This window comes from Crotalus tigris, unplaced genomic scaffold (assembly GCF_016545835.1).
Source record: "Crotalus tigris isolate CLP2741 ecotype Arizona unplaced genomic scaffold, ASM1654583v1 scf7180000017964.494433, whole genome shotgun sequence".
Lineage (NCBI taxonomy): Eukaryota > Metazoa > Chordata > Lepidosauria > Squamata > Viperidae > Crotalus > Crotalus tigris.
The window spans coordinates 1-14,937 of NW_024096747.1; the positions used below are offsets into that span (position 1 = coordinate 1).

Here is a 14,937-nt window from a genome sequence, read left to right on the forward strand (position 1 = left end):
CAGCCAACCTGTGATGCCAGTCCCCGTAGGTGAGTCTCTTCAAGGCGTCCTTTGCGATGCGCACCATGCGTTCAGCCATACCGGGGGTGGACGGGTGAAAAGGCGCAGACGTGGCATGACGAATCAGGTTTGCCGGTAAGAAAGCTTGGAATTCGGAGGAGGTGAATTGAGGGCCGTTGTCGGACACAATGACATCTGGCAGCCCGTGTGCAGCAAAAATCCCCCTCAGTACCTGAATAGTCTTTGCAGTGGTGGTGGATGAGACAGGCACAACCTAAAGCCATTTTGAATGGCTGTCAACAAGGACCAAGAAGAACTGGCCCTGAAAGGGCCCAGCGTAGTCAATGTGCACCCTAGACCCTGGGGACTGTGTTTCCTCCCATCTATGCACAGGAGCGTGGGGCATCTCTGGGCGAGATCGTTGGCACAGGTGGCATGCGTGTACCTTAGCCTCAATATCTTTATCTAAACCAGGCCACCACAAGTGGCTTCGTGCAAGAGCCTTCATACGAACAATGCCAGGATGACCCTCGTGGAGGGATTCTAAGACCCTAGTCCTCATTGAAGTGGGAATGACAACTCTGTTTCCCCAAAGCAGACAACCCTGAGACAGGGACAGTTCGTTCCTTTTGGACCAAGAAACTCTGAAAAATCAGGACGGGGCAGGGCTCAGGCACCCGGACCAGGACCAAGGAGCGACACGTTGAAAGGTGTGAATTTGTACCTGTTTCCAGCCCTTTCTTTTTTTTTTCTTCGGGTACATCCCCCATGCACTAAGAGGGAGCTCGGGCAAGGCTTGGATTGATAGAATGTTGACAGCTGGCGCGGGGTCAGCTTCTACTAATGGCAGAGGCAATCTACTGAGGCCATCAGCATGGCCCATTTCTTTCCCATGCAGACAAGAAAATAGACCACCTAAGCATTCTAGGGGAAATGATGTGGGGAGTCTGCTTACGTGTGGTAAACAGTCCCAGCAGAGGCTTATGGTCAGTGAAGACCGTGAAATGCTTGCCATATAGAAAATCGTGGAATTTTTTAATTCCAGCAACAACAGCCAGAGCCTCCCTGTCTATCTGAGCGTAGTTGCGCTCGGCAGAAGACAGTGTTCTGGAGTAGTATGCAATAGGAACCTGAGTTCCATCAGACCTGAGGTGACTCAGGACAGCTCCAACCCCGTAGGGGGATGCATCACAAGCGATGCACACAGGGAGAGACTCGTTGAAATGTGCAAGAACACTGTTAGAAGTGAGCAAGGCCTTGACTTCTTTAAAGCAAGCCTCATGCGCTTGTGACCACAGCCACACAGCCTGTTTGTCTAGTAGCCTGTGAAGAGGCTCAGCTACACTAGCTTTATGTGGAAGAAAAGAATTGTAGAAATTCAGGAGGCCTAGAAAGGCCTGACGTTCGGCCTTAGACTTTGGCCTGGGTGCATCTAAAATAGCAGTTAGTTTGGATTCAGCAGGATGAATCCCAGCAGCATCAATTTTGAATCCCAGAAATTCAGTAGAAGGCACCCCAATCTGGCATTTGTCTTTTCTGAGCTTGAGGCCTGATTTCCTGAATCTTAACAGGACAGCCCTAAGCCTTTCAGCTAGAATGTGTGTGGAGTCTCCTGCAATCAAGACATCGTCAAAGTAGGGGCAGACCCCTGGTATACCTCGTAGTGTGTTTTCCATTACGCTTTGGAAAATCCCAGGAGCGACATTTACTCCAAACTGTAGCCTTTTTACTTTAAAGGCTCCCCTGTGGGTCACAATGGTCTGAGCTATGGCAGCATCATCATCAACAGGCAGCTGTTGATATGCTTGAGCTAGGTCAAGCTTTGCAAAAACACGCCCCCCCTTGAGAGAGGCCAGGATGTGACTGACCACAGGAACAGGATAGGCATGTTGCTGCAATGCCTTATTGAGTGTGCATTTGTAATCAGCACAAATGCGAATGTCCCCATTTGCCTTTAGAGGCGTGACAATGGGGGTCTCCCACGGGCTGGAATCAACAGGTTCTAGGATTCCCTGTTGGATTAGTTTGTCTAATTCAGTGTCAATCTTACTTTTTAAAGCAAAAGGGACTTTCTTGCTTTAATCCTAATGGGAGTGACAGTGGGGTCTAGCTTTAAGGACACAGGTGGTCCTTTGAATGTGCCCAGCTGGGGGCTGAAAACATCTGCAAATTCTTTGCAGACTTCCTGTAGGTCGAGTGTTTGTAAGCTATTGAGTCCTGTGACGTGTATCCCAAGGGCCTCAAACCAATCGAGTCCTATGAGACTCGTTCGTTCACCCCCTACTACTAATAAGTCTAGTGGACCTTCAAAACTCTTGTATTGCACGTTAAGGGTGGCCTCCCCCTTAACACACACTCTTGAGTTCTGAAAATCTGGTAATACAATATCAGAAGGCCTTAACTTGGCCTTAGACCCACTTCTGGAACAAATCTTCCTAAATGTATGCAATGAAATGATGGACAGGGCAGACCCTGGGTCTAGTTCCATAGATAATGGAACCCCTTGTAGCTTCACGTTGAGTGACAGCTTTTTCTTCATGGGCTTGTGTGTGCCTGTTCTACAGATGCTTCTTCGCGAAGCGCAAACACCTACCCTATTCTGGCGGGGGAATCTGGTACCCTTCAGGCGTTCTTCTTGGGGTTGTGCCTTTCGTCGGCCCAGGCACACAGCTGCAATGTGCCCTTGTTTACCGCATGCCCGGCAGGTAGCGGAGCGGAACTTGCAGTCGGTTCTCCTGTGGCGACCTCCACAGCCGATGCACTTGAGCGGAGCCAAAGAGCTTCCCTTCTGGTTTTCTTCCCTCGCGGGGTGTAGACGGTCGACTTCCTCGTCCGGATCCTCCTCGGAGTTTCGTCGGACGTCTTCCTGGTGCACGGACGCACCCTCTGCATTGTTTCTGATCGGCCGCATGTTTTTGACGGCGCCGCCTGCTGCTTCTTCTGCGGTGACTTCCCTTAAGGCGTCTTGGAAGGATAATTCTTCCTTTGCGAAAAGTCTCTGTTGTAGCTCGCGATGCCCTAACCCGCACACGAATCGGTCCCTCAGTCATTCCTCGAGGTCCTTGAACTCGCAGGGCTTGGCGGCCTTCCGTAACGCGGCGATGTATTCCTTGGCTGACTCACCGGGCCATTGATCCCTTTGTTCGAAGGTGTGGCGCCATGAGATAACGGACACCTTGGGATGGAAATGCTCCTTCAGCAGCTTCTTCAGGTCTGCGTAGCTTACAGACTCTACTGGGACAGGTGCTGCAAGGTTTTCTGCGATTTCGAAGGCGTCTTGGCCGCAAATGCAAAGCAGGGTGGCCGCCTTCAAGCTATCTTCCCTCACTTGGTTTGCCTTGAAGTAGTTCTCCATTCTGGATACGTAGGACTCCCACCGCTCTGGATGTGAGACGTCGAATTCCGAAAGCCTTCCGATTTTCGCCATCTTCGGATCTTCAGGAGACGGGTCTATCAGCCAGCCTACCCCCGAATGCGCACCGGATTGGCGGGCAGCTGCCGAGTCGACGCCGTTCCTCTTTCGCCGCTCAGGACTCCTGGGTAAGCTTACACTTCTTCCTTTCCAGGTAGTGCAAGGCATCCCATCCTCGTCGCCAGTGTTGAGTCCGTGGCGGGAAAACAGACACGAGAAGCAGCTGGAGTTCTCAGTTTCTTTTATTCAGCGTTCAGCTTACAGGAAGATGGCTTCAGCCTCGCCCAAACGCCTCGCAGCCTCTTATATAGGCAACTCCCGGGTAAATGGGTTACTTTTCCCGCGCCAGCACCCGCGCATGCGCACGGCGCTGGCGACAGCCTGTCTGGTCCCGGGCAGCTTTGCACCTGCCCGGGACTGCCTGCAAACGCCCGAGCCGTTTGCAAGGCGCGGGACAAACATCAACCATCTGATGTACTTGTAGCATTCCACGCCCACCTATTTGCCTTGGTAGATAAAGTCTATCAATGTCACTGCGTGGATGAAGGGCATGATTCATTGTCATTATTTTTCTGGTCTGCCTATCCATTGCTTTTAGTTCTGCTTGAGTCCAGTCCACTATTCCAGCTGTGTACCTAATGACTGGGATTGCCCAGGTGTTGATTGCCTTTATGGTATTTCCTCCATTGAGTTTGGACTTTAAGATCTTCTTCACTCTCTTGATGTATTCACCTCTAATCTTTTTCTTGACTTCAGTGTGCTTGATGTTGTCAGCTTGAAGGATACCCAAGTATTTGTAGTACTCTTCCTCATCCAGACTCTTAATGTTATTTTCGTGGGGCATCTTGATTCCTTCAGTTTTCACTATTTTTCCTTGTTTGATAGTAAGTGTGGCACATTTGTCCAAGCCAAACTCCATTACAATATCTTGGCTATATATACGGACAGTGTTGAGCAGCGATTCTATTTCAGATGATGTTTTTCCATACAGCTTCAGATCATCCATATAAAGGAGGTGGGATAGTCTGGCAGATGTTTTTGATGTTTGATAGCCATGTCCTGAGTTATTCAGTATTGTTGACAGAGGAAACAGTGCAATAACAAATAGTAATGGTGATAATGAATCTCCTTGAAATATTCCTCTCTTGATATTAACCTCTCCCAGCCTCTCACCATTGATCTGCAACTGTGTCTTCCATTGTGCCATCGATCTTTGCACAAATTTTCTGATGTTTCTACTGACTCCTGTTATTTCTAGGCACTTTATTATCCAATCATGTGGCAGAGAGTCAAATGCCTTTTTGTAGTCAATCCATGCCACATTCAGGTTGGTCTTCCTTCTCTTGCAGTTTTCCAAGATCATTTTGTCTATTAGGAGTTGATCTTTTGTTCCTCTGCTGTTGGGGCGGTTTCCTTTCTGCTCAGGTGGAAAGAGATTGTTTTCAACTAGATGCTGTTGCACTGCATCAGCTACTACACCAGTTAGTAATTTGAAAGTTGTTGGTAAGCAGGTAATTGGCCTGTAGTTACCTGGTGTTGCCCCTTTTGCTGGATTTTTCATTATTAGGTAGGTTTTCCCAGTTGTTAGCCACTTTTCAATTTCTCCTCCTTGTAGTATATATTGTTGAACTGCTTGGCAATGAGTGGGTGTATAACAGTTAGATGTTTCAACCAAAACCCATGCAGTTCATCTTCACCTGGTGCTGACCAATTTTTGATTTTCTTTGCTCTTTTTTCTACCATTTTTGTTGTTATTACTAGTTCTTTCATTTCAACTTCTGTTTTATTTGCATCCACCTCTTTTAACCAAGCCGCATCCTTGTTGTATTTCTTTGGGTTATCCCATATCTGCTTCCAGAACTGCACTGTTTCTTCCTTGTCAGGTACTGACTGATTCCTTGCAGTTTCTCCATTGATGGATTGGTAGAAACGTTTCTGATTGGATTGAAATTGGAGGTTCTGCCTATAGTTTGCAATTCGAGCTTCATATCTACTGATTTTCCTGGCTATAGCTGTTATTTGTTGCTTTATTATTTCCAGTGCTTCCTTGATCTTCCTTGTTTCTAAGTGGTATTTCTTGATTAGGTATTCTTTGGTCTTCTTGTTCTTCAGCTTCTTTTCTTTCATCTGTTCTAGCTTGCTTGCATGTGATCTTAACTTGCTGATCTTATTTTCTAGTCTAACCTTCCATTTTTCTGGTGCACTGTTTGTTTGTTTTTCTTCTTTGTTGATTTTGCATCCCAGGTATTCTGTTATAACTGCAGCTGTGCTGTACATTAGTTGGTTTGTTTCTTGCAGTGAATTGGTGCTTATACTTGATATTGCAGTATTTGCATCTTTTAATGCTTGTGCTAGCTGTTTCTTTGGAACAAGCTTCAATGCAGGTAGCCTTATTCTGTTGTTTTTGTGCTGTTCTAGATGCTCAGTTATTCTTTGTTTCAATTCTTTTATTTCTTTAGTTAGAGGGTTTTGTTCTTCCTGAGGAGAGGTGCCTGGTTTCCAAATGAGAACAGTTGTATATCTCTGCTGGATTCCTTCACTGCCAACTCCCCCTGGTTTGCCTCTACATTCTGAATTACTTCTGGTAAGGCTTTGATTTCTTTGCCCTGGGTAAACCTTTGCAGTTCGTCCAATTCTGTTTCTGTGAATACTTTATTTCGTGTTATAAATCGGCGTTGATCTGCTAGTCTCTGTTCTGTTATTTCTGATTCTGGATGTTGTTCTTTCCAGAACTGGTGCATTCGTTTTAGATATCCTCTTCTTGTTGGACTTGATCTGTAGTAACAGATCATTATTTCTTTGTTTTCCATCACTGTGTATCTGCGACGGGTAAACACCTTTTCTTCCAGTAGTTCTGCAGCTGCTGGCCCTGGTTGCTCAGCCAACAGTCCTGAGTCCTGTAACCCATTTTTCACCAGATATCCAGGAACTCCAATATCTAGCGCGGACCTTGTTAACCCGGGCGACGTCCGAGCCGGTATGGCATTCTGAAATTTACGTCTCACCATATTTTTTATGGGAGAGACACTCTTTGTCTGACTCCTCTGATGAGACCTGTCCAGTATGGTTGAACCTCTGGCATAGCTCTCATCTTCCTCAGAGTACACAAGCCCCACAACCACGTCAAGGTAGTGCCTCACTGGGGGATTATTATTATTATATTATTATTATTATTATTATTATTATTATTATTATGGATCATCGCACAGTCAGCCAGATGTTCAGACTGGATTTGGCATTTTGTCTACCTATCGAGTCCTTACCCAGGACCTGGGATAGGCAGATGTGGATGTTTGATGGTATTACAGATATCGTCGCAGGATGGAAGCAGTTCCTAGTAAGGCCGCCTTTTGCAATTGACTAATAGCAAATTTGTCAATGCCAATGGTGTTCAAGTGGTGCTCCAGTTGTTTGGAATTGCACCCAAGGAGCCTATTACTATTTGTACTACCCTTGCTTGCTTTTGCCACAGTCTTTCTATTTCTATTTGTAGGTCTTTGTATTTTATTATCTTCTCCATTTCTTTCTCGTCTATTCTGCTGTCTCCAGGCATTGCCACGTCCACTATCCAGACTTTTTTGTCTTTCTTATCGACAGTTGTTAAGTCTGGGGTGTTATGTTGCAGGTGCTTGCTGTTTGAATTCTGAAGTCCCAGAGAAGTTTAATTTTATCATTTTCTATGACTTTCTCTATTTTATGATCCCACCAGTTTTTGCTTACAGGCAAATGATATTTTTTGCAGATTTTCCAATGCACCATTGTTGCTATTTTGTCATGCCGCTGTTTGTAGTCAGTCTGTGCAATCTTCTTGCAACAGCTTCCAAGTGGTCCACTGTTTCTTCAGCTTCTTTGCATAGGCGGCACTTACTGTCTGTTGCTGTCTTCTCAATTTTGACTTTATATGCATTTGTCCTTAAGGTTTGGTCTTGTGCAGCCAGAATTAGTCACTCGGTCTCTTTCTTCAATTTTCCTGCTCTTAGCTATTGCCAGGTCTTGTTATTATCTGCTTTCCCAGCTATTTTTTTAACGTATTGGCCATGTAGTGCTTTTTCTTCCCATGCCTCTATTCTGTTCTTCATTTGGTCTTTCTTGTAGGCCAGTTTGGTCTCTCCAGTAGTCAGTAAGCCTTCCTGATATACTAATTTCAGTGCATCTTCATCATTGTTTTTCAGATATTCTTCCAAAGCCATTTTTTCTTCTTCAACCATCTGATGTACTTACAGCATTTCACGCCCACCTATTTGCCTTGGTAGATAAAGTCTGTCAATGTCACTGCGTGGATGAAGGGCATGATTCATTGTCATTATTTTTCTGGTCTTCCTATCCATTGCTTTTAGTTCTGCTTGAGTCCAGTCCACTATTCCAGCTGTGTACCTAATGACTGGAATTGCCCAGGTGTTGATTACCTTTATGGTATTTCCACCATTGAGTTTGGACTTTAAGATCTTCTTCACTCTCTTGATGTATTCACCTCTAATCTTTTTCTTGACTTCAGTGTGCTTAATGTTGTCAGCTTGAAGGATACCCAAGTATTTGTAGTACTCTTCCTCATCCAGACTCTTAATGTTATGTTCGTGGGGCATCTTGATTCCTTCAGTTTTCACTACTTTTCCTTGTTTGATAGTAAGTGTGGCACATTTGTTGTTGTTGTTGTTGTTATTATTATTGTTATTATTATTATCTCTATGAATCAAGTAAGGATTATATTATAAAAACTCACTTAAGAGTTCTAACTTTGAGTGATATCCCCTTATTTGTATAGTTCAATAAACCAGGTTTATTGAACCATATAAGCATTACTTATATTATCCTCATTATGCACATAAGCCTAGATTTGTATTAAAAGGTAGAGTCCTTAGCAATCTTTCCAAAAGCAGAAATCTTATACCTTGTAATCCTCTTAACTGAGACTGCACGATGACTCTGAAAAGGGTTAAAACAATTTCTGCCTATGTTTCTCTAATAATGAATAAACATATAAGTGGACAGTTTTACAATTTTGGAAAAGTAATTATATTATGAAAATTAAACTGCAAGGTTTCAGAAGATAAGATATAAGCACAATTAATTTAATGGGCTATCAGGCTGCTTTTTAGAACGTTTGGTCAGAGACACACAACTCTGATACAAAGATTTATTTTTAAGATTAAAGCTAATAAAAGTTATCATGAAAAGAATTCCAGCAACTGCTGTGTATCAAATACAAGCCCTAGTTATAATGAAATCAAGGTTTTAAACTACTATTTTTTGGGTAGGAATTGTTTCATCTGTTGTTTTAATGTGCAAGAAGTTTCTCCTATTGTGAGAACTGGCTCTCAAAGGGATTGAAATCTAGGCAGTTTGAAATAAAAAACCAAAAGATTATTTTGTTTATAGGTGCATTTCTATTGCTTTGATAGCAAATTAAACAGACAAATTCATCCAAACTAAGAATTTTATGTATTCATTTATATATACCCATATCTAGCTATATCATCTATATCAGGGAAGTCAAACTCACAACATCACGTGACGTGTTGCGACGTATCACGACTTTTTTTTCCCATTGCCGGCAATGGGATGGGCCGGTTTTGCCATATGCATTTGGCCTGCGGGCCGGCAGTTTGACACCCCTGATTTATATTTATTTATCCCCAAGTATAGCTTTTAAAAGCATGGCATTTCTTTTATTTCCAGATTTTAAAAGTATGCAGATTTTATTGTATTGATTTCCCCCCCCCTCCATTATTTGTAAGTGAAAGAATAGCCCACCCTTTCACCCTTTTCTCCCTGATCGCCTCTGGATCCTTTCTGGCCGTCAAATCCTCTGTCACCCTATAAGGAAAATAAATAAATATAAAAATGGTGTGATTTGTATAGAAGCAAATTATCTAGCCATATCCCACTCCCCCAAGTATGTGTGTGTGTGTGTGTGTGTGTTTATGTATGCATATGGGTGTATGTATCTTACATATGCAAAAAAGTTTACTTCATGATAAAAAAATTCATATACAGTAGGCTGATTTATTGGTGATTGGTTGAACCAATCAAAATGGAGACAGCACCATTTCCAACCAAAATGGAGACAGCACCGTTCCCAACTTACATCTGAACCATGTAAGTTCAATACACAACAATATTATAAGGCAACCTCAATCTCTGAATTGTGGGTGCTAACCCTCTCTGGGATGTGGGGCCAGATATTCACAACCTCTCCCCGCCATCAATACTTCAATACTGATCTACTGACACCTTAGTATATACTAAGTATATACAGCAAATCTGGGCTACCTCTATTCTCAGAACTCCATAGTATTGGCATCTTTGACAGCAGCCATTAAGGTCCTTAGAGTCATATACCTTTCGTTTGCAGTGCTAGCGTTCACTTTTCTTCCCATATAAGCTCATTACTCTATATCAATGTTTCTCAACCTTGGCAACGTGAAGAGATGCAGACTTCAACTCTCAGAATTCTCCAGCCAGGTCTGCTGTATACCATTCTATGCTGTATTTCTATATATTATTATATCATGTATTCATTGTTCTATACCTTTGGACCGATAAGGCCTTCCTTTCCAGGGATTCCTGGGCTCCCAGGTATGCCAATCTCTCCCTAGGGGGGGAAAAAAAGGCAAAAGGTATAGGCTGTTCTGTCCAAATATATGACCTGCTCTACTTCCCCACTGGAAGATACTTGAAGCACTTACAGGATCACCCTTCTTTCCAAGAAGGCCCGTTCGGCCTGGTAACCCCGGCTCTCCCTAGAACAGAAGGGAAAAACGTTTCAGCTGGAAAAGGGAAGGCAAAAGAAAATGTAGACAGCAAAATTGCAACAGGCTTATATTCTATTTAGTGAGGGGCTTCACTATGATAAAGATTCCCCAAATTATTATTTATCTATCCCAGAACAGATTCTGCGTATACAGACACAATGCTTTGAAAATGTCCAGAATTCTAGACATGTCCAGAATTCTGCCCTTAAGAAGGAAAGCCTTGTATGTACCCTGAGGGTAGCTGAAGTGGAAGAAAAATAATAATTTATTTTCTACTGTTGATTTCAATTCTCTCTTCGGAGGTCTGTATATTTTCAATTCCCATTTTTCCATTTTTTTTACAATATTCCAAATTATCATTATACAACTTAAAAAAAACAATCTTTTTTTTAGTTTTTGCTTAATATCTCATAATGCAAAGAAATCAAAGAGTAAATTTGGCAATCACCTTCTCACCCTTATCTCCATCTTGGCCACAGGCTCCTTTCATTCCTCGATCGCCCTGAAAGAGAAATAAAATGAGCACTGCAAATAAACATAACATCGATGCACATCTCCAATATTGACTGTACATATTTTTAGAATGTTTTTCTAAAAACAAGAAGAGAGGAAAAGCAAAGAAACAAAAACCCTGTATCAAATATAATGCAAACAACATTAAAGAAGCTACAGCTCCTACCATGACAATTTATAAAACAAGACTTTGAAATCCACAAGAAATCAGTAAAATAAAAGCCTGGCAAAAAAATATCTGAACCTCTGTCCAAGGTTTTATCTCCTGTGAAATATGATGCAAACTGGCATGTAGAGGTTAGACCTTCTTGTTGGTAAAAGGGCTAGACTGCTCTTTTTGCAGTTAAACCTAATAACAATAGCACTTAAGACTTATATACTGCTTCACAGTGCTTTACAGCCCACTCTAAGCAGTTTACAGAGTCAACTTATTGCCTCCAACAATCTGGGTCCTCATTTTACTGACCCTGGAAGGATGGAAGGCTGAGTCGATTTTGAGTCAGTGAGAATCGGACTGCTGGCAGTTGGCAGAATTAGCCTGCAGTATTGCATTCTAACCACTGCGCAACCCAGCATGAATATGTAGCTTCTGACTCCATTGTACAGATACAGGTAGCTCTTTTCTGAGCTAATATACGCCTCTCCCTGCATCAGCTTCACAAATCTTTGCGATAGAGATCAACTCTATATGACCTGGAGAGAATCTCTTAAACTTATAAGAAGGTAAAAATAACTATGGTAGATCACACCTTTGGGCCTCGCATTCCAATAGGTCCCATTTCTCCTTTCTCCCCTCTGGTTCCAGGAATACCATCCTTTCCAGACTGGCCCTGGAGAAATAAAGATGAAGGCAAAGTGATACATGGAACTGCACAAATGTAGGCAGAAACTGCAACACATAAAGAGCACTCACCGGCTCTCCTGGTTCTCCCGATTTACCAATTTCTCCCTGTGTAAAGGAAAACAGCCAGTATATAGACACCTGATAGGAAAATGAAACCGTCCAGTAGATATGCAACCATGAGTGAAGAAATAATCTCTTACCTTTTGCCCACTGGGTCCTCGTGCACCAGGGAAGCCTGTGGATCCTTTCTCACCTTGTTCACCCTTTACTCCCTAAGTTAAAATTGCAAATTACAGACAAACATGAGTGTCAGATCAAGAGAGAGAGAAAAATGCCTATCTAATTCCCGTGCTCAAGAAAAAAGAAAGTATTCATAATTCTTCTTATATGAAACTTGGCATAATGCTTTTAATGGATTCTCTATTGAATTGTCTCTTGTGCAGTATTCCAGAAAGTCCTTACTGTTTTGATGGATGGACTAGGTACACTTAAATAGACAGACTGCCTTTTTCAGTCGTGATCTATACATATATTCATATAGTTTAATAAATATCTGGCAACATGCAAAGTTTCATAACTCGGAGACACAATGAGCAAACAGAAAACTCTGCAGCAGCACCAGAACTGTCGGGAACTACGAAGAGTGGGTGTGAGCTTTGAAAAGACCTAATTTTGCCTTTTGACCATGCCCCCCCTCCAATGAAAAAAGTTACAAAATTCAGCTATGACATTTGAAACCTGCAGGATGAAAAGGTTCAGTATGGAATGCTTTCAGGTGATGCACAGAGATGTCATTGACCTTACCAATTCCTTCACTCTAACTCATCTTCTGTACTCTAATACAGGTACTGGTTCCTTTAGCCCTCACTGCCTCTAGAGCAGAGGTCCCCAACCTTTTGGGCACCAGGCACCAGTTCCGTGGAGAGAGGTTTTTCCGTGGACCAGAGGGCGCATGGTTTTGTGTGCTGCCTGCATCTCACGGATGGGATTTTGCTTGTTTGTGCAGACCGGTTGCTGGCATGCCGCAGCCTGGTAGTGGTCCAAGGACCGGGGATTGGGGACCCCTGCTCTAGAGTGTGCAGGATTTTTAGGAAGCATTTTAGCACTTTTGAGGAGCCAGCCTCTTGCAGTATCTGTATGGGATACAGCAAAAGATGCGCCTTTGCCTGCTCTCTTACCTGCCTGACACAATCCGAATTCCTCGCCTATCGTGATAAATGCAACCCAAAGATCTGACCCAGTACCTTCTCTCCAATGATTCCGTGATCCCCTTTGTCACCCTTGTCCCCTTCCATTCCTTTTAGGCCACGTTCTCCCTAGGAAAGTGCAAAAGAAAAAAAATATACCTTTTAAATCATTAATGAGAGCCAGTTTGATATAGTGGTTAAGGCTCCAGGATAGACACTGGGAGATTGTGAATTCTAATCTTGCCTTGGGCGTGAAGCCAGATAGGTAGCCTTGGGCCAGTCACTTTCTCTCGGCCCTCGAAAAAAAGCAATGGCAAACAATTTTAGAAAAACCTTGCACGGACTTGTCCAGGCAGAATCAGACACAGTTGAATGGAAGGGGGAAAAAATCATTGGCAAGAGAATCAAAAATAAAGTTGAAGTGCTATTATGGAAGAGCATACAGATTGATTTTTAAAAAGAAATTTTTTTTAAAAAAAAAAACAAATGATGCAATTTAACTACAAGAGAAATTAGTGTTTTTGTGTGTCATATTACTTACTGGTTCTCCTTTGTTCCCCCGCAGACCTGTTGGGCCTTCCACAATGACAGTATCTCCCTATAATTGAGAAAATATGACAATCAAGAAGGTTCTAAATACTTCAATTGTTCAGTTTTCATTTCTGCTCTGAGCTAATAACAATTTTTCTGTAATGTAAATATCAACTGTTCCATAATAAAATATTTTGTTTGAAGCATGGCAAAAACCAACCCATAAATCAATTCTGAAAAAAGTAATCAATTACCTCACAGCTAGGAAATTATCAGGGATTCATGTCATAATTTCTGCTACCTGGAGAGACCCAGGACTCAACCTTGCAACTTTTGCCTGCAAAATCTGTGCCTGATTGAGTTTGAAGGCCTTCTCCCTTCAAATAATGCAAGAGATAAAGCAGAGACTTGGAGATTTCTTATATCTTTTTCAAGGTTAGGCTAATGTGTATCAGATGAAAATATTTTTGGGCTATAACTTTGTTGGTAGACTTGCATAGATGCTGGCTTGCTTTGAAGAGTTTGTTTGTTCATTCATGTGTTTTCTAAGGCTGCCCACTTGCCAAGCAAGTTTATTTTGGAACTGCACAGGTATCACCACTAATCACAACTTAATCTTTCCAAAACTGTGATACTTACTTTGTCTCCTTTCAGCCCCATAAGCCCAATGTCACCCTAAGAGAAAAAAAAGTATAATTATAAATTAATTTACATAATTATTGTCAATGATCTAGCACTCTTAGATCAGTTGGATTATAAATATATAGATGGTTAATATTAAGGCTAATAATTATAATCCATGGTACTTCACAGCAGAAACTAGGATAATAAGCCCTTGCCTCCAGGAATCTAAAGAGTTAGACTTCGGTAGAGATATTTTGAAAACTCCAGTGGAATAGCTTGCCTCCAGAAGCGGTGAATGCTCCAATACTGGAAGTTTTTAAGAAGAGACTGGACGGCCATTTGTCTGAAATGGTATAGGGTATTATTATCATCATCATCATCTGATTTCACTGTGGCCCGGGTGCTTGCTTAAAAAGCAGCCAACTTATTATGAGGACTAGACAATGTAAGGGAAAGGGCACACTGTAATTATGCATATTTTACAGGCTGGTTCTTTGTCTATCCAAAAAGTGTTTTCTTTTGACATAATTCAGATTTGCAGTGTAACCGGTGCTTGGCAACAGGACATGCCAGATGTTTAATTACTTTTCTTCACTCATTCCAAAGCTAAAACTATATTAATAAAATGATTTTATTTTTCAGCATTAGAAATAGGACAGAGCAGGAATATTCTATTCCTCCTAACAACTGCCCCACCCCATTCTTACTTACTTTGTCACCCCTCTCTCCTCTGTTTCCAGGAGGGCCCTAAAGACAAAACAATGCTTAAATGCAAAATGTTTATGCTTAGGACCAGACAAATAGAGGAAAGAAGATTGAGTGAGATATTTACAGCAGGCCCTCGATCTCCCTCCAGACCTGGGCGCCCATCTTCACCCTGAGAAAAGACAAGTAAAACATTCATACAGAACAAAAGAATAACCGGGGCAGGGAGAGGGACAACTGTACATCAAGCCAAAGCTGGGAATTTCCCATAAAACTCAACCAGCTGATAAATCCCAAAATGCCACACTAAAGTTCATATTTTATTCCAACATTTTAAACTTCACAGTCCTTTTCTGAACGGAGAAATGC

General features: G+C 42.3%; 1 protein-coding gene across 1 annotated transcript in view; it reads right to left on the reverse strand.

Moving 5' to 3' along the window:
* Nucleotides 1-8,019: 8,019 nt before the first annotated feature.
* COL7A1 (collagen type VII alpha 1 chain) overlaps nt 8,020-14,937 on the reverse strand; it is a 120,260-nt gene continuing 113,342 nt past the window's right edge. The window contains exons 101-112 of the mRNA XM_039345577.1: nt 14,696-14,740; nt 14,575-14,610; nt 13,879-13,914; nt 13,250-13,306; nt 12,766-12,837; nt 11,722-11,793; nt 11,591-11,626; nt 11,427-11,507; nt 10,613-10,666; nt 10,099-10,152; nt 9,942-10,004; nt 8,020-9,226 (exon numbers count right to left, since the gene is read on the reverse strand). Coding sequence (XP_039201511.1) covers nt 9,137-9,226; nt 9,942-10,004; nt 10,099-10,152; nt 10,613-10,666; nt 11,427-11,507; nt 11,591-11,626; nt 11,722-11,793; nt 12,766-12,837; nt 13,250-13,306; nt 13,879-13,914; nt 14,575-14,610; nt 14,696-14,740 — 696 coding nt within the window. The 3' untranslated portion in view covers nt 8,020-9,136. The remainder of the gene's footprint in view (nt 9,227-9,941; nt 10,005-10,098; nt 10,153-10,612; nt 10,667-11,426; nt 11,508-11,590; nt 11,627-11,721; nt 11,794-12,765; nt 12,838-13,249; nt 13,307-13,878; nt 13,915-14,574; nt 14,611-14,695; nt 14,741-14,937) is intronic.